The sequence below is a fragment of the Brachyhypopomus gauderio genome, chromosome 18 (assembly GCF_052324685.1).
Source record: "Brachyhypopomus gauderio isolate BG-103 chromosome 18, BGAUD_0.2, whole genome shotgun sequence".
In the NCBI taxonomy this organism is placed as follows: domain Eukaryota; kingdom Metazoa; phylum Chordata; class Actinopteri; order Gymnotiformes; family Hypopomidae; genus Brachyhypopomus; species Brachyhypopomus gauderio.
This window is the reverse complement of record NC_135228.1, coordinates 7539912-7560822: the sequence shown is the minus strand read 5'-3', so window position 1 is coordinate 7560822 and position 20911 is coordinate 7539912. Positions and strand designations below refer to the sequence as shown.

General features: G+C 43.5%; 1 protein-coding gene across 1 annotated transcript in view; it reads right to left on the bottom strand.

The window, feature by feature from the left end:
- col5a1 (procollagen, type V, alpha 1) overlaps positions 1 to 20911 on the bottom strand; it is a 58923-nt gene that overhangs the window by 12073 nt on the left and 25939 nt on the right. Inside the window, 21 exon segments of the mRNA XM_076980011.1 lie at positions 5481 to 5588; positions 5676 to 5729; positions 5893 to 6000; positions 6657 to 6710; positions 6960 to 7013; positions 9576 to 9683; positions 10451 to 10558; positions 11238 to 11291; positions 11620 to 11709; positions 12375 to 12482; positions 13656 to 13709; positions 13884 to 13937; positions 14078 to 14131; positions 14229 to 14273; positions 14529 to 14582; positions 14673 to 14717; positions 16143 to 16196; positions 16571 to 16624; positions 16784 to 16891; positions 19997 to 20050; positions 20747 to 20791. Coding sequence (XP_076836126.1) covers positions 5481 to 5588; positions 5676 to 5729; positions 5893 to 6000; positions 6657 to 6710; positions 6960 to 7013; positions 9576 to 9683; positions 10451 to 10558; positions 11238 to 11291; positions 11620 to 11709; positions 12375 to 12482; positions 13656 to 13709; positions 13884 to 13937; positions 14078 to 14131; positions 14229 to 14273; positions 14529 to 14582; positions 14673 to 14717; positions 16143 to 16196; positions 16571 to 16624; positions 16784 to 16891; positions 19997 to 20050; positions 20747 to 20791 — 1467 coding nt within the window.

Here is a 20911-nt window from a genome sequence, read left to right as displayed (position 1 = left end):
GAGGCTATTTCACCTTCGGCCTCTGAACTCTGACTCACTCAGCATCTGCCGGGTGTCTTCATCCAGCCTTTGCAGGGAGACACTGGATGATGAACGGACATCGTATCCTAGCAACAGGTTCAGTCTGAACAGGCCATTAGCTCGTTGCCATTCCAAGCACGAGGATGCCATGGTTACAGAGCAGAGTCTAAACAGGCAGCTTACACGGAAACCATTACAGGAGAGTTACAGTTACGATTACAGCCTCTCTCTGTGCCACGATGACAGAATGAATAAACCAGACCCCCTTCCCCGGACGTTATGGAGACACGCTGTGCCTTAACAATCCAGAATGCACAGCGGCAGAATGTTCTAGAAAGGAATCACATTTACAAAATATATGTTCTGACCACGTGTGTGTGTGTGTGTGTGTGTGTGTGTGTGTGTGTGTGTGTGTGTGTGTGTGTGTGTTTGTGTGTGTGTGTGTGTGTGTAAAGCTATGCTTGGCTTACATAAATCCCAAGCATCCATCAGGCTAACTGCCACGGCTGTCAGTCAAAACGTCCTACGCTGAGACGAGCCACCTGCTAACATCAGCCCGAAGATGGCACAGAAATCTGCTCACCATAACCCCCTCTCCCCCAATCGCTCTCTCCATCATGTTCTCTCCAAACCTTCACATTCATCCTGTCTTCCTATTTCTCTCTTTCTGTACCACATTTCTCCTCCTCTCTCTCCCACCTGTGTCCTCATTGCGCGCTGTGTTCTTGGTACGTCTTTACGTGTGTACGAACGTTTCAGATTAGTCGCCTTTTACGTGCTGCTGTGTGTGGGTGTGACATCATAATCTGTACGTCTCCCAGACGTTCCGCCTCACTGTCATCTATAAGTCTAACGTAAAGTCTCAAATGAGATCCCACCAAACATGATAAAACTGCCTTTTGGTTCGCTCTGTCTCTGTCTCTCTCTCTCTCTCTTCCTCTCTCTCTCGCTCTATCACCCTCTCTGTCTCTCCCTAGCACTCTCTCTCTGTCTCATCACTATCATTCTCTGTCTCACTCTCTCACTACCTCTCTGTCTCTCTCTCTCTCACTCCATCACTCTCTCTCTCTCTCTGTACCATCCTTCTCTTCCTCTCATTTCATCTGCTGTGCTTTCCTTGCCCCATCTCCTCGAGTCTGTGGTATCTGAAGGAAAGGCGTCTTTCTCCTGGTGCTGAACTCCCTGCCAGAAACCCACACAGAGCCGCTGTTTACCCAGAAGACCAGGAGACAGTGGGGAGTATAGAGAAGCGGGAGAGAGAGAGAGGGAGTGGGAGAGAGAGAGACAGAGAGAGATGGAGGGAGAGAGAGAGAGAGGAGAGGGAGTTTTTTTTTTTACTTTTGACAGGGACTTCTATTCAAATAGCTTAGCAAACATGTTCCTTTTCCATTTTAAAGGAGAGAGACGAGAAGTGGTAGAAAGAGAGAGAGAGGGCTTGGAATCGAGGATTTGTATTGAATATATGAATAAATGTCACAGCAGCATCATCACCATCAACACATTCATCATCACCATCATCACAATCATCTTCATCATCATCGCCATCTTCCTCATCATTATCACAATAATCATCATAACCATCATCATTTTCATCTATCATCATCATCATCGCTTCTCGCTTGTCAGAAACGGCACTTTTCTCCCTCTGAGAATAAAAAAATCTATTCACTGTCAGAGCAGGCTGCCAAGTGCTAGCAGCCCCAGACTTCCCTAGGTCCTACTTTGTGTGTGTGTGTAGGTGTGTGTGTAGGTGTGTGTGTGTGTGTGTGTGTGTGTGTGTGTGTGTGTGTGTGTGTGAAGGTGTGTGTGTGTGTGTGTGTGTGTGTGTGTGTGTGTGTGTGTGTGTGTGTGTCTGTTTGTGTGTGTGGTGTAGGTGTGTGTGGAGGTATACGTGTGTAGGTGTGTGTATGGAGGTATATATATGTGTGTGTGTGTGTGTGTGTGTGTGTGTGTGTGTGTGTGTGTGTAGGTGTGTGTGTGTGTGTGTGTATAGGTGTGTGTGTGCATGTGGAGGTACACTACCGTTCAAAAGTTTGGGGTCACTTAGAAATGTTCTTATTTTTGAAAGAAAAGCAGTTTTTTTTCAATTTAGCTAACATTAAATGCATCAAAAATACACTCTATACATTATTAATGTGGTAAATGACTATTCTAGCTGTAAACATGTGGTTTTTTAATGCAATATCTACATAGATGTATGGAGACCCATTTCCAACAACCATCACTCCAGTGTTCTAATGGTACATTGTGTTTGCTAACTCTGTAAGGAGGCTATTGGATATTTAGAAAACCCTTGAAAACCCTTGTGCAAGTAGGTTAGCACAGCTGAAAACAGTTTTGCTGATTAGAGAAGCTATAAAACTGACCTTCCTTTGAGTTAGTTGAGAATCTGGAGCATTACAATTGTTGGTTCGATTAAACTCACAAAATGGCCAGAAAAAGACAACTTTCAATTGAAACTCGACAGTCTATTCTTGTTCTGAGAAATGAAGGCTATTCCATGCGAGACATTGCCAAGAAACTGAAGATTTCCTACAATGGTGTGTACTACTCCCTTCAGAGGAGAGCACAGACAGGCTCTAACCAGAGTAGAAGGAGAAGTGGAAGGCCCCGCTGCACAACTGAGCAAGAAGACAAGTACATTAGAGTCTCCAGTTTGAGAAATCGACGCCTCACAGGTCCTCAACTGTCAGCTTCATTAAATAGTACCCGCAAAACGCCAGTGTCAACGTCTACAGTGAAGAGGCGACTCCGGGATGCTGGCCTTCAGGGCAGAGTGGCAAAGAAAAAGCCATATCTGGCTAATAAAAGAAAAAGATTAATATGGGCAAAAGAATACAGACATTGGACAGAGGAAGATTGGAAAAAAGTGTTATGGACAGATGAATCAAAGTTTGAGGTGTTTGGATCACACAGACAAACATTTGTGAAACGCAGAACAACTGAAAAGATGCTGGAAGAGTGCCTGACACCATCTGTCAAACATGGTGGAGGTAATGTGATGGTCTGGGGTTGCTTTGGTGCTGGTAAAGTGGGAGATTTGTACAAGGTAAAAGGGATTTTGAATAAGGAAGGCTATCACTCCATTTTGCAACACCATGCCATACCCTGTGGACAGCGCTTGATTGGAGCCAATTTCATCCTGCAACAGGACAATGACCTAAAGCACACCTCCAAATTATGCACAAACTATTTAGAGAAGAAGCAGGCAGCTGGTGTTTTATTGGTAATGGAGTGGCCAGCGCAGTCACCAGATCTCAACCCCATTGAGCTGTTGTGGGAGCAGCTTGACCGTATGGTATAAAAAAGTGCCCATTAACCCAATCAAACTTGTGGGAGCGGCTTCTGGAAGCATGGGGTGAAATTTCTCCAGATTACCTCAGCAAATTAACAGCTAGAATGCCAAAGGTCTGCAATGCTGTAATTGCTGCTAAGGGAGCATTCTTTGACGAAAGCAAAGTTTAAAGTAGAAAATTTTTTCAAAAAAAAAAAAAACATTATTTCTACCTTGTCAATGTCTGGACTATATTTCTATTCATTTTGCAACTCATTTGATAAATAAAAGTATGAGATTTCAGGGAAAACACAAAATTGTCTAGGTGACCCCAGACTTTTGAACGGTAGTGTATATTTGTGTGTGTGTGTGTGTGTGTGCATGTGGAGGTATATTTGTGTGTGTGTGTGTGTGTGTGTGTGTGTGTGTGTGTGTGTGTGCGTGTATAGGTAGGTGTGTGTGCGTGTATAGGTGTGTGTGTGTGTGTGTGTATATAAGTGTGTGGCCAGAGTGCTTTATGGGTTCTCTTGGTTCCCCTCTGGACAATCTGTTACATTTTCCATTTTGAGTGAACTGTTTAAACCCAACCACTGAAAATTCCCTCACACAGGTGCTGCTCACCCCCCACACCCACCAGACAAACAAAATCTCCCTAAACAATGTTTGATGTACACCTGATATGATTCCAACACAACACAATATGATTTACTACAACAAAATTCACTGAATGCATGATTCAGTTCAGTAGGCTTATAATATGATTCAGTTAAGTACAGAAAGATTCAAATCAGTGTTATTAAATATCCATTCATCCTTTGAATCCATTTTGTAATGAGTTATGCATAAAGTAGCCAATGAATAAAGCAAAAGAGTTAAGTGTTAATGTAAATGAATGTGTAGCTATTTGTGTAATATTATGTGTGAAGTATTTACATTTTATATAAGGAACATATTTTATCTGTAGCAGATTAGCAGGTTCTGATAAAGTGGTCTTCTACATATACATACACTCTACCCCCCCCCCCCCCCCACACACACACACACACACACATAAATAAATAAATAAATAAAGTAATACTTTTTTGGATAGCAAAATAACTCTCGGCAGTCCTCAAATCCCACATACACACAGTTGACAAAATGAAAGTTATGTTTATGCTGCAGGCTAGCTGTTAGCTGCACAAACCCGTGTTAGTTCATCTTACAGTATCTATGTATGGACATATCTCGTCCTTTTACGGCTAACAGTTACAGATGGAGTTGGCTGAGTTAGCTGAGCTACTGTTAGATTTACACTGTCTGTCTCACATGTAGTTGCCATTCAGAGTTAAGCTGCCTAAGGTAGCACTTACATAAACTGTGTTGTTTTACTGCCGATGCTGTATTTCAATCTTCATAACACAGAGAAGGGCCAGGCTGTTATAGGCCCATAGTGACAATCATACTTTTCAGGGACAAGATTTCTCTGTTCAGGGACAACAGATTTACACTACAGAACTTTTTAAAATATCTCACAAGGCACACAGGCATGTACTATACTAATGACCAGTTTTGATTAGTACTGCTTAGTACCAATTCTACATGTGCATGCCAGGCATAGGAGGGAGGGGCTTTAGAGAATAGAGGGAGGGGCTTTAGAGAATGGAGGGAGGGCATTTAAACAATGGAGTTAGGGACATTGAGAGAACGTTTGGGCATTGACTGGAGGTAGTGGAGTCCTTCAGGGCCAAATGTGGTGGAAGTCAGCAAGAATTGTGAAGTCAATTATGGCTGCTTTAACGCTACTTTTCAATGTTTAATTAAAAAGGTGACTTGGCATGATGGCATTCTAACAGGCTTCTTTATATGCCATGGGGTAATGGAACTCAGTACAGTTTTCTCAAGGTTATCAAGTAATGTCTATACGTATTAATTAAAGTTAACAGGAGGGTAAAATGCAAACATAAAAAACCCATTCCGCTTGCACGTAGAGAATTTCCAGTGAATCAACACTACACCCATCACCCACGTCCTGAAGGATGTTTGACACGTGTGGTTTAGTAGTTCCATTACTTTAACTTTAATTTATGGTCATCATCCATCATTTCCTGACCAGTTCAGGATAATGGAGTATCTGGCGAGTTGAAACATGGCAGTGAATGAGAACCATGGGGTCAAAGGGGAGAGGGCCTGGTGGGACACTCACCTTCTCTCCCACGGGCCCGGGGTTTCCGATGCCTCCTGGAGGGCCCTGGGGTCCATCAGCTCCTGGGGGTCCTGAGGGGCCTCGGGGTCCTGGAGGACCAGGGGGACCCTGAGGGGGAAGGACTCAAAATCAACTCATATTCTCACAGTAATGTGTGGTGTTAATGATGATATGGTCAGAAATGCTGTTTCTCACCATGTGACCGACATCTCCAGTCTCTCCTTTCTCACCTGGAGATCCAGGCAGACCCTGTGTGCAAACAAAAATTACATATAACCAGTCAGAGCCAGGTGGCTGTAATAAAATTACAAAAGACTATTTAGCTGATACGCTGTGATGTGACCTAAGTAATTAATCTGCGTGTGTGTGTGAGAGAGAGAGAGAGTGCGAGTATGTGTGTGTGTGTTCTTACTTGAAGGCCGATTGGTCCTGGTGGTCCAGGAAACCCTCGTGCTCCCTCATCTCCTTTCTGACCAAACAAACCCTGCTGTCCTCTGGGACCAGGCTCACCATCTGCCCCCTACAGAGAGAGAGAGGGAGAGAGAGAGGGAAAGAGAGAGAGAGAGAGAGAGAGTGAGTAAGAGACCATGATGAATATGATCTGCCTGATGCTGCTCTGTGATTCAGTTTAACAGCACTGTGCAGGAGGGAGTGATTTTTAAACTGTGAATGAAGAATTAAAAGCAGTGACAGACATTGATGACTCAGTCTGAGTGGCAGGTGCTTGCTGACGGGTTCGAATATGCTGATATGTGAAAAGGTTGGATGTAAAAGCAAGGAGGAGGACAGGAGTGTGTGACTAGGAAACACTGGCCTAAAAGTGTAACGAATGGACATCAGAACGCTTCAATGAACAACATCAAAGGGCTGAATTCTGAGGTGCCACATTCCAAAATTCATCATTCCGAAATGTGTCATTCCGAAATGTGTCATTCCGAAATGTGTCATTCCGAAATGCGTCATTCCGAAATGCATTGATCAAAACAGTGTCATTCCGCTGTGAAGGATCTCATTCTTAAATTCCCCGTGCCGAAATGCACAACCCAAAAATTCCAAAATGCATTATTCCAAAACACCTCATTCCAAGAATGCTTAATGCATGATGGCAAGGGGCAGAATTGCAAACACAAAGTAATGGGGACGTTGGGGATGTAAAGAACATGGAAAAATACTCACGGCAGGACCAGGCTGGCCGACAGGGCCTTGGGGACCAGTTGGGCCAGGAGGACCCTGGGAAAAGGAAAGGAGAACAGCCAAGGGAGGAAGAAACGACAGGGGGAGGAGTCATAACTGCTCGCCAAAGGCTTGTCAGAGCACAGACTCATGGGCTTTCAGCATAACACATAAAAATATGTTCATTTTCATATTCACATTCACAACCACGTCCCAGTGAAATGGGAGTGTGAAAAACGTTTCATGAACAGGAATGACAAAGAGAAAGAATGAACCAATAACAACATGGGAATGTAACGGACGCACCTGTTCGCCTTTGTCACCTTTACTGCCTTTTTGTCCGGGCTCACCGATCTCACCCTGTAGAGCAACGTTCAGACAACGTTACTGAACATGGAAGTCATGCATCAAAGGCACGAGGCCTTAGGATACACATTAGCATCTTTCATTCATCTTCTTCTTAACAATTAGGAACTGTTTGTGTAATAAATAATGTAAGCTGGGGGCATCAGCTCAATTGGATTTGTGTGTGGGTGTGTGTGTGTGTGTGTGTGTGTGTGTATAGAGGGCAAACGTGGAGACAATATGTGTGAGGTGATGAATGCAGCAATAACAGTATCACTGAGTCATTGCATTGTTCGTTGTTTTTCCCTTCCTATCTGACTACATTTCCCAGCAGGCTCAGCAGCACTCATGCCTGATTCATGGTTCACATTGAAATCCCACACACACACACACACACACACACACACACACACACACACACACACACACACACACACACACGCACTGAAAACATTTATATATGTGTATTGAGGGGCAGTGAATGGAGGTTAATAAACTGTCCCAGCTCTGTTAACTCTGAGTTGTGAAAACTGAAGGGTTTTGGCTCCAATACTGAGCTCAGAATAAGTGCAGGTTAGTTGCTACGGCAACATTCACTGTGAAGCATATCTAGCAGTATCTGTTGTGTTGCAGGTTTACTGAATATACGCCACTAATAACCGTACGAACGCCAGTCAAACCTACAGGGAGAACATTCCTAAAACGGTTCTTAGAGGATTATTGTTGAGGCTCATATTATCTATTACAAACAGTGATTATATTACATTATGAAGAGTCATTAGACTGATCTTCACTAATGTACTACTTTCAGTCAGATCTTTTGAACATTGCTCTCCATTGCATTTCACAGACAACATAATTGTGGCTTCACCCTCAGTTGAACTACAATTAGTTTGCATCAGTGTTGTATTTTTTATGCTTTTAAAAATATCAAAGATACACATAATGCAGGTCATGTCCTTTGTGATGTCACGCATGTCTATTCAAAAAGTCTTCGAGTTGAGCACAGACATCCAAAAGTCTTTCTGTCACACCTCACCGACGAGCTCCTCTCCTCTTAAACTCCACCCGTGAGTTTTTCCTTCAGTCTCCACCCACTCGTTCTTTCTCTCAGTATCCTCCTCTTAGCTACATTCTCCTGCAACTATCTTCCACACTTTCACCATGTTCTCATAAAGCTTCTGTGGAAGTGATCACTGATAAGTTAAGCTTCACAATATGGTCAATATGTGGTCAAATACCAAGTTTTTTAGTGCTACCTACTGTGCTCACAACGAGACGTGTTGAATACTGTGAATGTATTTATTTCTTTTTGCTAGATCATCTAACAAAAAAATAAATAAATTCACAGTGTGACGTGACTCACCAGAATGCCTACGGCTCTCTCATCTGGATCAGTAGAGATGTTGGCCATGACAGTGACAAAGCACATTAAAAAAGCAAAATGTTCAAGAGCTCAGTGGCATTTGCAGGCTTGTCCGCTTCAGCGCTGCAAAGGCTGCTGGGGCAGTAATGACAAGCAAGATACACCTCTATGTTCTAAACAACTCTATGTTCTACACACCTCTATGTTCCTCTCAACTCTATGTTCTACTCAACTCTATGTTCTACACACCTCTATGTTCTAAACAACTCTATGTTCTACACAACTGTAGTCCAACTCCAGAGGAAATGGACTCCAAATCTGTGGTGACACCAGTCCAACACAGTCACGTGAAGTCCAATACAGTCACGTGAAGTCCAATACAGTCACGTGAAGTCCAACACAGTCACGTGAAGTCCAATACAGTCACGTGAAGTCCGACACAGTCACGTGAAGTCCAACACAGTCACGTGAAGTCCAATACAGTCACGTGATTCAGTTCTTGGATGTTCCTGCTATTACTTGTTTCTTGGGTTTCCACACATTAGCAGAAGTGGAACAGATAAGTGTCATTGAAGAGGAGCAGAGAGCGACTGCAGACTTAATGAGTTTCACAATAGATGTTCAGTCCTCTCAAACTCTCCCGGACCTGTCATTTCATTTGCATTTCATTTTAGTTTCAGCTCATTTTTAATTGAGCATGGCTTATTTGCATGATAAATGACACCCATATTGCCAAACCTTGGGCTAAGCTTGAATTCTGTCTTTCTCCTTATCTCTTTTTCTCTCATTCATACTCTGTCTTTCTCTACCTCTCTCCCCGCACATTCCATTGACTCCTTTCATCCTAATTTCCTGTCTTTTATTCCTCACTTTCTACACGCTAACCTCAGCATGCAAGTCAGTGGCTTTAGCTTCTTGGTGTGTGAGCTGGGTGCACTGGTTGAACTGCACTGGGTGCACTGGTTGAACTGCACTGGGTGAACTGGGTGTGTTGGGTGAGCTGGGTGCACTGGTTGAACTGCACTGGGTGAGCTGGGTGCACTGGTTGAACTGCACTGGGTGTGATGGGTAACCTGGGTGTGCTGGGTAACCTGTTGTGTTGGGTGACCTGGGTGTGCTGGGTTTGTTGGGTGAACTGGGTGTGTTCGCAGATCAACTGGTCGAACTGTACTGGGTGAGCTGAATGGTACTGAATGGAGGTTTGGACTTGCCTTATCTCCATCCTCTCCTGGAGGTCCCAGGGGTCCGGCGGGTCCAGGCAGACCCACAGGACCTTGTATCCCATCTCTACCAGCAGGGCCTTGAGGACCTTTCTCTCCCTGAAGAGAGAAAGACAATTAGAGAGAGAGAGAGAGAGAGAGAGAGAGAGAGAGAGAGAGAGAGGCAGGTTTGTGTTGGTAACCTGACAACATATGTACTCTGACAACTCCTCCTGCACACACAGATTTAACCTAATACCAAGCACGGTGTTTACCCACTGTTAGCTGCCGATGAAGACACACATTAAGTCCTGTAGGTGCATGTGTGAGCATGATACATATTACTGTAAACATCGTGGCGTCCTAATTTTGCATTTCGGTTAAAACATAAACTTGTCTACACAGTAAATCAGCATTGCCAAGATAATCCTGTCAGTACTCGACTGCATCCAGCCAGACTGAAAAGAACACTTCATGTGAACATCATCACTGAACTCCTAATGCTGCCAATACAAATACGAGAGCCCATTACATGACCCAAAGGCAACGGAAGATATCTGTGAAATTTGCATGCTAATTTGCATGTTAATTTGCATCTAACTTGTGTATAATTTAACCATCTGCATGACACCTGCTGAGGGGATGTCACTTGGTATAAGTGAAAAATTGCTGTTGTTTCAATCAGGACTTTGAAAATACTCTTACAACTATCTTAGCTTCTGACTGGCCAGATAATTAGCTAATTAAATAATGAGTCCTATTCAACTTAAATTAGTCCGATTTAAGTTTAGAGCAAATCCAAGTTTAATTGCCCAAACTGTGCAGTGTATGGGAGCTCAGGGACTATTGACCAAAAAAGACTAGGGTAAAAGACTGGTGGTACTTACTGGTCCACCCTTCTCTCCAGCTGGGCCTGGTGGTCCCTGAGGTCCTGGCCGTCCTGGGAGGCCAGTGGGGCCCGCCGGACCAGCGGGACCACGTTCCCCAGGAGAACCCTGAACGAGGAAGAGAGAGACAGAGAGAGATAGAAGAGAGAAGGAATCAAGACATATCCACTGACTTGCATGGAGCTTGTATAGATGTAAAGCATGCATGCAGGCCTATGGATGACTATGGATAGATGGATTGGGATGTAATGAGCTTTAATTGGGAGAGCTCCCTTCAAAAGGACAGGGCCCCCGTGTGAGGGGGGTTATTGACTACCGCATATATGCTGAGTGTGAAATATTGATTACATTAGACTGCTTATCCTGTCCTTTATGTAATTCATCTTTAATACCTAGTGATGTGGAGATGTGGGGAGGTAATAGATGATGGAGTGTGTGTGTGTGTGTGTGTGTGTGTGTGTGTGTGTGTGTGTGTGTGTGTGTGTGTGTGTGTGTGTGTGTGTGTGTGCGCGCGTGTTTGTAAATAAACACAGTTTGTCTACTTACTGAAGGCCCATTATGTATAGCAGAGGAGAAAAGGGAGAGATGAAGAAACAGCGTAAATAAGATACTCGAAAGAGAAAAAGAAATAGAGAATGAGACAGAGAGGGAGAGGGAGAAAGAGATGGAGAGAGAGAGGAAGAGAGAGGGAGAGAAGGGAGGCAAGAGAGAGAGGGAGAACGAGAGAGGGCCTTGAGACAGAGAAGAGGGAGAGGGAGAGGAAGAGAGAGCTGGAGTGTTTACTCACAGCAGGTCCGGGTGGGCCTGGTGGGCCTTCACTTCCTTTCAAACCTGCAGTTCCCTGCAAAAAAAAAACATCCACATAAAAACTGCTGAACACACACATACATGTAAGAGCACATACAGACACACACACACACACACACACATACACACACATACACACTCACACACACACACTCACACACTCTTACACACTTACACACTTACACACTCTTACACACTCACACACTCTTACACACTTACACACTCTTACACTCTTATACACACACACCTCCCTTGTCTATGTTTTCATATCAAGAAAGAGATGGACGTATGACACACACACACACACACACATACATGTACGGACACACACACGCATCCTTTATGATGAACATGGTACTCACGACAGGGCCAGGCAATCCTCTGTCTCCAGGGAAACCACGCAGACCCTGGGGTCCATCTTTACCGGTTGGGCCGGCAGGGCCTGGATCTCCCTACACACACACACACACACACACACACACACACACACGCACATACACCCATACATACATGTTTAATGGAATGGATGAACAAATGAATGAATAGAACAATTAAACAATTACTAAGACTAAATTAAGCTTTTTTCTCTTCTATTTGTCTTTAAAATCCATCTGTATGATAGTGTACAGGTTGTATGTGTGTATGTGCGTGTGTGTGTGTGTGTGTGTGTGTGTGTGTGTGTGTGTGTGTGTGTGTGTGTGTGTGTGTGCGTGTGCATCTGAGTGTATGAGTGTGTGTGTTTGTGGTGTGTTTGTGTGTGCGTGTGCATCTGAGTGTATGAGTGTGTGTGTTTGTGTGTGCGTGTGTGTCCACGTGTGCATATGCATGTTTGTGTGTGTGTGTGTGTGTGTGTGTGTGCGTGTGCATCTGAGTGTATGAGTGTGTGTGTTTGTGGTGTGTGCGTGTGTGTCCACGTGTATGAGTGTGTGTGTTTGTGGTGTGTGCGTGTGCATCTGAGTGTATGAGTGTGTGTGTTTGTGTGTGTGTGTGTGTCCACGTGTGCATATGCATGTATGTGTGTGTGTGTGTGTGTGTGTGTGTGTGTGTGTGTGTGTGTGTGTGTGTGTGTGTGTGTGTCCACGTGTGCATATGCATGTATGTGTGTGTGTGGTCTCACCTTGGCTCCCTCTTTTCCAGCAGGTCCTGGCAAACCTTGCTCACCTGGTGGGCCTGGAGGTCCAGGGTGGCCTCTTTCTCCCATTGGTCCAGTCTCACCTGTTGGTCCCTGTACAAGGGATGAATTATGGGTAATGTAGTATTCAGCATCGACTTGGTCAGCACATGCCCAGCCTCAGCTGCATTGAGTCTCACAACATTATCCAGGACTATTAATCTGTTCTCCCAGGATCTTGCAGTCTGGAGACACAGTGAAGTAAGCAGCCAGTCAAAAGGCTTCTTGGTCAGTGGGTAACACACAGTTTGAGGTGCTTTGATCTTGAAGGCATAGAGGCCCACACACACCACACTTGGCTGTTATTGGTCATTCAATATGGCTCCTGCAAAAAGCCAGTGTGCGATGAAAACATGCTTTGAAATGTTGAAGCTGTGAGGTATCAATATGTGTGAGAGAGAGAAAGTCTGTGTGACTGTGTGGTAGCCTGTTGAGTAGCTACCCACCTGTACATTAGCATAAAGTGCAGAATCTGCTCATGAATAACTCATTAGCTGCTAACTGCTACCATCTAACAGCATAAACAACAGTGCCAGGAGAAAGGACTCGACAAACAACCCTAACAGCCTTTAGGACACCTTACGACTGGTCTCCTGACCCATAACCACCTCTAATACCTTCTTATGACCTCCTATAATCACTTACATTGTATCCATTGACCACCTCATAAATATGTAATATGTCTTTGGGAAACTTTCTGCAGACAGATGACTAGTATGCTTATCTGGAATAGTAAATGTGTGTGTGTGTGTGTGTGTGTGTGTGTGTGTGTGTGTGTGTGTGTGTGTGTGTGTGTGTGTGTGTGTGTGTGTGTGTGTAGGAATTTGTGTGCATGTACACATGTACATCTGTGAGTCTGTCCAAGTCAATGAATGTGAGAGAGATTTTTGAGTGTTATAAAGGTTATGGGTATTAGAAGAGATTAAAAGCAGATCTCACATCTCTCTCACACACCCTCTCTCTCTTTTCCATTCGGTTTTCTCTCTCTTAACCTGTCTCTTAATCTCCTTCTTAATCCCTCTCTCTCTTAATCTGTCACTCTCTGTACACTCTCAAGTATATAGATATGCATCCTCCTTGGGGAATAACATACAGCTAGAAGCGAAATTACGAACAAGTGAAAATAAATCCGTCAGATGTCATCCCAACAGGCGGCTCTATTCCGGGGTATAAAGGCTGGTCACGTGACATGAGAAGGCGGGAGTAAGCCGGGTGGGCGGGTCTTACCTGAGGTCCAAGCACACCAGGAGGCCCGGGTGGACCAGTCTTGCCTTGGAAACCCTGAGGAGAGGAGATGTGGGTGGGGGTTGTGGGGGACACACAGAGGGTTCCATGGAGGTTTATTTGGAGGGCTACATGGAGTCTGTGCTTTCTGGGCAGTATGAGAGTAGACACACAGTAATGGGAGTGCGTGTGTGCATGTGCGGTTATGTGTGTGTGTGATCAGGTTCTTACCGTCTCTCCTCTCTGGCCAGGGTGTCCAGGCAGTCCATCTTTTCCAGACGGTCCCTGAAAGAATTAGTATAGATAGAAAAATGGCATAAAATGGAGGGAAAGAGAGACAGGGAAGGAAGAAGGAAGTCACAGATTAGATTAGGTTAGATTAGATTGTGTAAAAAGTGGCCATTTGTATTGCTAATTTCACTAACAGGAGGACCCTTGGGTCCTGGGAATCCAGTTGGTCCCTGAGGTCCAGTCAGACCCTGCAGTACCCAAACAGACACACACATGTCCATTAGACATTGTCCATCACTGATCAATTGTCAACGATAAGAATAACATGATATTGCTAATGCATACCCTTTCACCAGGAGGTCCTGGGGGTCCATCACTTCCTGAGTTGCCCTGTGGAGTTGGGGCAGGGGAGGAGGAAACAGGAAGTTAAAGATGTAAATATATGAGATAGCTCATTGTGTATTCGGACCAGTACATCACATATTTTAGATGCTTCAAGACGAAATGCATCCTTAGTAAACAACTGTAAAAGCCTCAATTCACGCTTGGAAAATCCATTAACACACATATACATAAAACACACACAATAACATTAACATTCTCGACATGAGCATTCTCAACGCTCCAACTGGAACACAAAATCACCTTGGGTCCTGCTTTCCCTGTGGGGCCTCTGGGTCCCCTCTCTCCACGAGGACCCTACAGGGACAGAGACAAGTCAGCATTGAAAAGTATGCCTATTGAATGATTGATATATATATGTTTTCTGTCTGCTGATGTATATCTTACAGTAGGTCCTCGCTGTCCCCGGGGACCAGATTTTCCAGACGTTCCCTAAAACACACAGAGATAGAGGGTTAGAGAGAAAGAATTTAAATGTTTTGTACATTTTCCACCATATGCTGGTTAGCTGACCATGTGAATGGCTGCTTAGAACATTCCAATTGGCTATTCAGTGAGTTATTCAGTTCTACAGCTACAAACCTGTTCACGACCCACTAGTGATGCTCCACTATCAAATGCTTGCGATTGGTCCAGTAGGAATGCTCTCTACTTGCGATTGGTCCAGTAGGAATGCTCTCTACTTGCGATTGGTCCAGTAGGAATGCTCTCTACTTGCGATTGGTCCAGTAGGAATGCTCTCTACTTTCACGCCCAGTAAAAAACCCAGTTGTGTTGTAGTTGCATACAATGCAGTGTAACTAACACCACTGCGTGTAGTGTCTAGTTCTACTTCTTCCGAGGTTCAAGTGAGGACTGATTCAGATCTCTTGCCTCATGATGCAATAGTGAAAGTATTTGTCTTTTAAACAGCAACGTAACAATAACTTTCCCTGTCAGGCTCTTTCGTTCTAAACTACAGGACTGAAATTAATGATTAAAAGTTTATAATGTATAATGCGCAGAACATGAAACTGGCCTGAGTGGGTTTGGCTGTTTTCTGTGCTACTTTTTGCTAGTGCTGGCTTTAGCCATTAGAAACGAGTGCACGCCAGAGTTAATTAGATTTCATTTGCTTCTTTCTTCCCTCCCAAAATGTACGCCAAGCCATATGGTGTTTATTCAGTGTGAGAAAAGATTGTGATTAAGCTGAAAACAAAAAAGGATTCGGAAGTGTAGTCCAAAAGAAAACAAACCGTGAATATTAATGAGCAGGGTAGTGCCTGTACAAAGGCTTGCACCGAGCAGTGAACAAAGCTCGGTGTGTGTGTGTGTGTGTGTGTGTGCACATCTGAGATAATAAGCAGCTTAATGCGCAGGCCTTATGGCCAACGTCTGTGCCAATACAGCCAATCGGAATTAGAAGCTCGAGCCATCGAAGACTGAAGGACCCCACAGAAGAATGGCCATAGCCCTCTCTTCACAGAGAAATAGCCACACCCTTCTTTTCCCAGAGGAACAGCCACACCCCTGTCTCCTTAATGTGATAATCTGGTTTGTCTCTCAGGCGTATTGTGTGAAAAGGCCACTGGAAATATGGCCCATGGTTTTATTGAGCCCAAGACTAGCAATGAGCTGCACATTACCATATGATATATTGGGTATTTTGCAGCGGCACAGCAGATATATACATATATTCCATAAAGAAGGTTTTGATTGACAGTTGCAATCAGGATTCAAGGTGTGATGGAATTCGTAGCTTGCGCTGCTGTGTTTGAAATCTGACAGCTTATTGGGTGAGTGGTCAAGATGAAAGAGTAGGCGGAGTGAAACAGCTGGGCGGTGGAATGGGGCGGAGCTTTCATCTGCCTGTCATACCCTTGTGCCCTTCTCTCCATTGGCTCCTGGGAATCCTTGGAATCCTTGAGAACCCTGTGGGAGACAGAGAGAGGAAGAGAGAGGGAGAGAGAAAGAGAGAGGGAGGGGAGACAGAAAGGGAGAGTAGAGAGAGGAGACACAGGGACATAGAACGAGAGAGAGAAAGAGGGAGAATAAAATTATTCACGTCCATCAAAGTCCATGCGGATGAGAGGTGAGGAGGAGAAGAAAGTGCTGTTACAGCAGGGCATTCTGGGTCATGGTCAAGTTGAATGCTGAGAGCAGACAGCATTATGGGTAAAATCCAATTAGCTTTGATCAGAAAGTTCAAACTCATGACACACAGACACACACAAACACACACACACACACACACATTCAAAAATCTAAACAGTACATAAATTTTGGACAACTGGGTGTATATTTACCTTTGGTCCTTGTCTTCCAGGATAACCTGGCAACCCTGGAACACCAAGCTTGCCCTAAAATAAACAAACAAAACATGAATATATGAATGAATGAATAAAACATTTTCTCAAGAGAGATTCTTGCTGATTAAGCAAAGTGAAATGCTTGCACATGCACACAAACACACAGGGATGAACAAAAACACACACACAGACACACACACATGCACACACCTTCTCTCCTGATGATCCAATGGGTCCAGAGTCTCCAGGAAGACCAGATCTGCCTTTCGGTCCCTCAGGTCCATCCTCTCCTCTGGGCCCTGCAGGTCCGAGCTCTCCCTACGCACACACGTGCACACACACAGACACACACACACACACACACACACACACACACACACACACACACACACACACACACACACACACAACCACAGATCACAATTCCAGTCAGTCATGTATGTAATTTCCCACAAATCCCTGCTCAAGCAGATATGTCAATGTCTGACAGAGAGCGCTCGATCTCTTTCATTCTTTCTTTGAAGTGGAGGATTATGGGTAGTGTTGCATTTTCAGTAAAGACCCAAGACCCACGTTCTCAACCATCAGTCAAACCTGTGTGTGTGTGTGTGTGTGTGTGTGTGTGTGTGTGTGCCTATATGTGTGTGTGTGTGTGTGTGTGTGTGTGTGTGCCTATATGTGTGTGTGTGTGTGTGTGTGTGTGTGTGTGTGTGTGTGTGTGTGTGTGTGTGCATATGTGCCACTCTGCCACTCACATTTTTCTTTGGCTGTGTTTATAGAATTTGACAGAGAAAAGTGGCATATCAGCAGTAATTGATGCTGCCAGGTATAATATACATATATGTGTGTTTTGTGTTTGAGAGTGTATGGGTGTGAGAGTGTGTGGATCTGGAGTGTTGCCCACTCAAACAAGGAGCCAGAAGGATTTGTTTGTGTGTGTGTATGTGTGTGTGGATGTTCTCAGAAAAGAGAACATCTAACACTTCAGATATCCATCAAATCGATCAGGTTGTCTAAAGGTTGCATCCCTATAGAACTGGGATGTGTGCATGTGTGTGTGTGTGTGTGTGTGTGTATGAGTGCACACATAGGATGAGACAACCTGACAGCTACTCTCAGTGACTCTAAGATGAGGGTAGTGTTATAATCCACTGTTAAGACCCAGGTGTCCCAGCCTGCTCCTACTGCTCCGCTCTGCTTAGTTCATACAGTCCAGTATTCCATCTCAACACGAGCCACAGCACAACACAAAAAGCTTTCAATCTTCAGAAATCAAAGGCTTCATTATCCTTTATCTTATGTTTTATTATAAAAACAACACTTATGGAACCTTTAATGCTGCTGGGACATCCTATACCAACGTGTCTAGACCTCCTTGTTCAAATCCTGGATTCTCTTGACAAAAACAATCCACTTCCACTTATTCATTTATTTTCCTAATGAAAAACAGGCCAGAAGATATCACAGATATACAAAACCTCAATGTAGAATAATTTATTCTTCAAACAATTCTTATATATTCAAATAATTATTAAATATTAACTATAAATAAATATAACTATTAACTATAAACTAAATATAAACTTTTCCATAGCAAAGTTTCAAGTAAACTGAAATTATGCTTTTTGGGGAAAATTTAATATATAAAAAGTTTTTCAGCCTTGATGCTGTATTTACCTGATCTGTGGTTCTCAACTGCTGCACCTAATACTTGATGAACTATAGTAATACTACATAGAACACACCTAATACTTGATGAACTATAGTAATACTACATAGAACACACCTAATACTGGATGAACTATAGTAATACTACATAGAACACACCTAATACTTGATGAACTATAGTGATACTACATAGAACACACCTAATACTTGATGAACTATAGTGATACTACATAGAACACACCTAATACTTGATGAACTATAGTGATACTACATAGAACACACCTAATACTTGATGAACTATAGTGATACTACATAGAACACCCCTAATACTTGATGAACTATAGTGATACTACATAGAACACACCTAATACTTGATGAACTATAGTGATACTACATAGAACACACCTAATACTTGATTAACTATAGTGATACTACATAGAACACACCTAATACTTGATGAACTATAGTGATACTACATAGAACACACCTAACACTTAATGAACTATAGTGATACGACATAGAACACACCTAATACTTCATGAACTATAGTAATACTACATAGAACACACCTAATACTTGATGAACTATAGTAATACTACATAGAACACACCTAATAATTGATTAACTATAGTAATACTACATAGAACACACCTAATACTTGATTAACTATAGTAATACTACATAGAACACACCTAATACTTGATGAACTATAGTGATACTACATAGAACACACCTAATACTTGATGAACTGTAGTAATACTACATAGAACACACCTCACACTTGATGAACTATAGTGATACTACATAGAACACACCTAATACTTGATGAACTGTAGTAATACTACATAGAACACACCTAATACTTGATGAACTGTAGTAATACTACATAGAACACACCTAATACACCTAATACTTCATGAACTATAGTAATACTACATAGAACACACCTAATACTTCATGAACTATAGTAATACTACATAGAACACACTTTGGTTGTATGTAAGTGAATTCTAGTTCAGACTTGTTTTTGGAATTGAAACATTCTTTCTTTGGCTAAATTATTCATGTTTATGAATTTGATTACTTTAAAACCTTCTAAAACAAAAAATTAGTTGAGCACATGTTGCAAAATATCCTTAGGGTAAGATCGGTACAAATTTCAACCCAGTGCCATGACAAATAGGCAATTGGTGAGGCTTAGAATACACATTCAAAGTATTCCAAAAGTGATTAAATTTATATCAGAGGTCCAAGCTGTGAAAAATTCATAACTAAAAAGTATTTGGAGTAGACTCCTCAGATGATTTTCAAGAAAGTCCATAACAAGAACTGGGATGCCTTTATGAGTCTTCATGGCTTATGTGTTCTCAACTGCGTGTTGGTGGTACTGGATACTAGATCACCGCGGACTTCGCTCTAACGCACAACCCCAACAAGACCAGAAGCATGTGTCTGTTAGTCGCCCAGGCCAGATGGGTCAGGGTACCCGTGGGGTCTCTTGAACCAAAATGGAAAACATTTGTGAGAGTGGCTACGGCCGGGGTTCCTGGGTAGGACACCTGGACGGAGGCACAGGAGCGAGATGAAGACATTTCAAGCAGCAGGTCTTCAAACGGGGCAGCAGTAACGCCGTGCTGCCCCTCACAATGGAGCCCTGATGACCCCTGATGACCACAATGGAGCCGCGGCAGCAGGTGGTGGGGACGGCAACGGCAAGGCATCGAAAAATAAACAACCAAGACAACAGCATCTTACCCTGTCTCCCTTGATTCCCATGTCCCCTTTAAATCCAGGGAAGCCATCTTCTCCCTGAGAAAGGGCGAGGGAGGAAGAGAAGAGATAGCAAGGGAGAGAGAGAAAAAGGCAAAGAGTGGGATATCAGGAGAGCAGAAGAGAAGGAGAACATTTGTTTTAAGGGAGAGAAAATTATATGCCCTTTACTGGGGGAGGTTTGGAAAGTGTTTTGCCGATTGATTGTAAAGGTTCCAAGTTTCAGACAGTTAGCCCCAAAGGTGAGTAATGCATTTTGGGAGGTGTGCCTCACAGTGCAACATGTGTTTGTCTTGATATCAGATCAACTGAACAGGCACGGGAGAAACACGTACAAGCTCCACAAACACACACAAAAAGGCACATTTGGAAAGGGCCTGTCTCCATGGAAACTGTTATTTGTGGAGGCCAGGTGTAATTTGCTGACACTCTGGGTGGCTATGACTTTATAATGAATACAATGTTTTTAATGAGGGATTTTTAAAATGGTCGCACTTATGAGTGTTAATGTAACAGTGAGAGTTACACTGAAAAAATAGTCAGAGACACAAACAGAGAATGGCACACAGACAGACAGACTGGGAGTCAGACAGAGAGACATACGGATGGTGAGACATAGGCCTACACACAGACATAGAGAAACCCAAAAGAGAGACCGACTGGCATACATACAGGCAGATAGCAACAGGACAGGCAGACAGAAAGCTGAGAGACAGACAGAGAGATTAACAGTACCTTTTCACCCTTGTTTCCTTTCAGCCCACGAACCCCATCAGCACCCTGGAGTGAGCGAGATGACAAGATTACATAGCGCACACACACACACACACACACACACACACACACACACACACACACACACACACACACACACAGAGGGGGAACACGTTGAACTGTAGG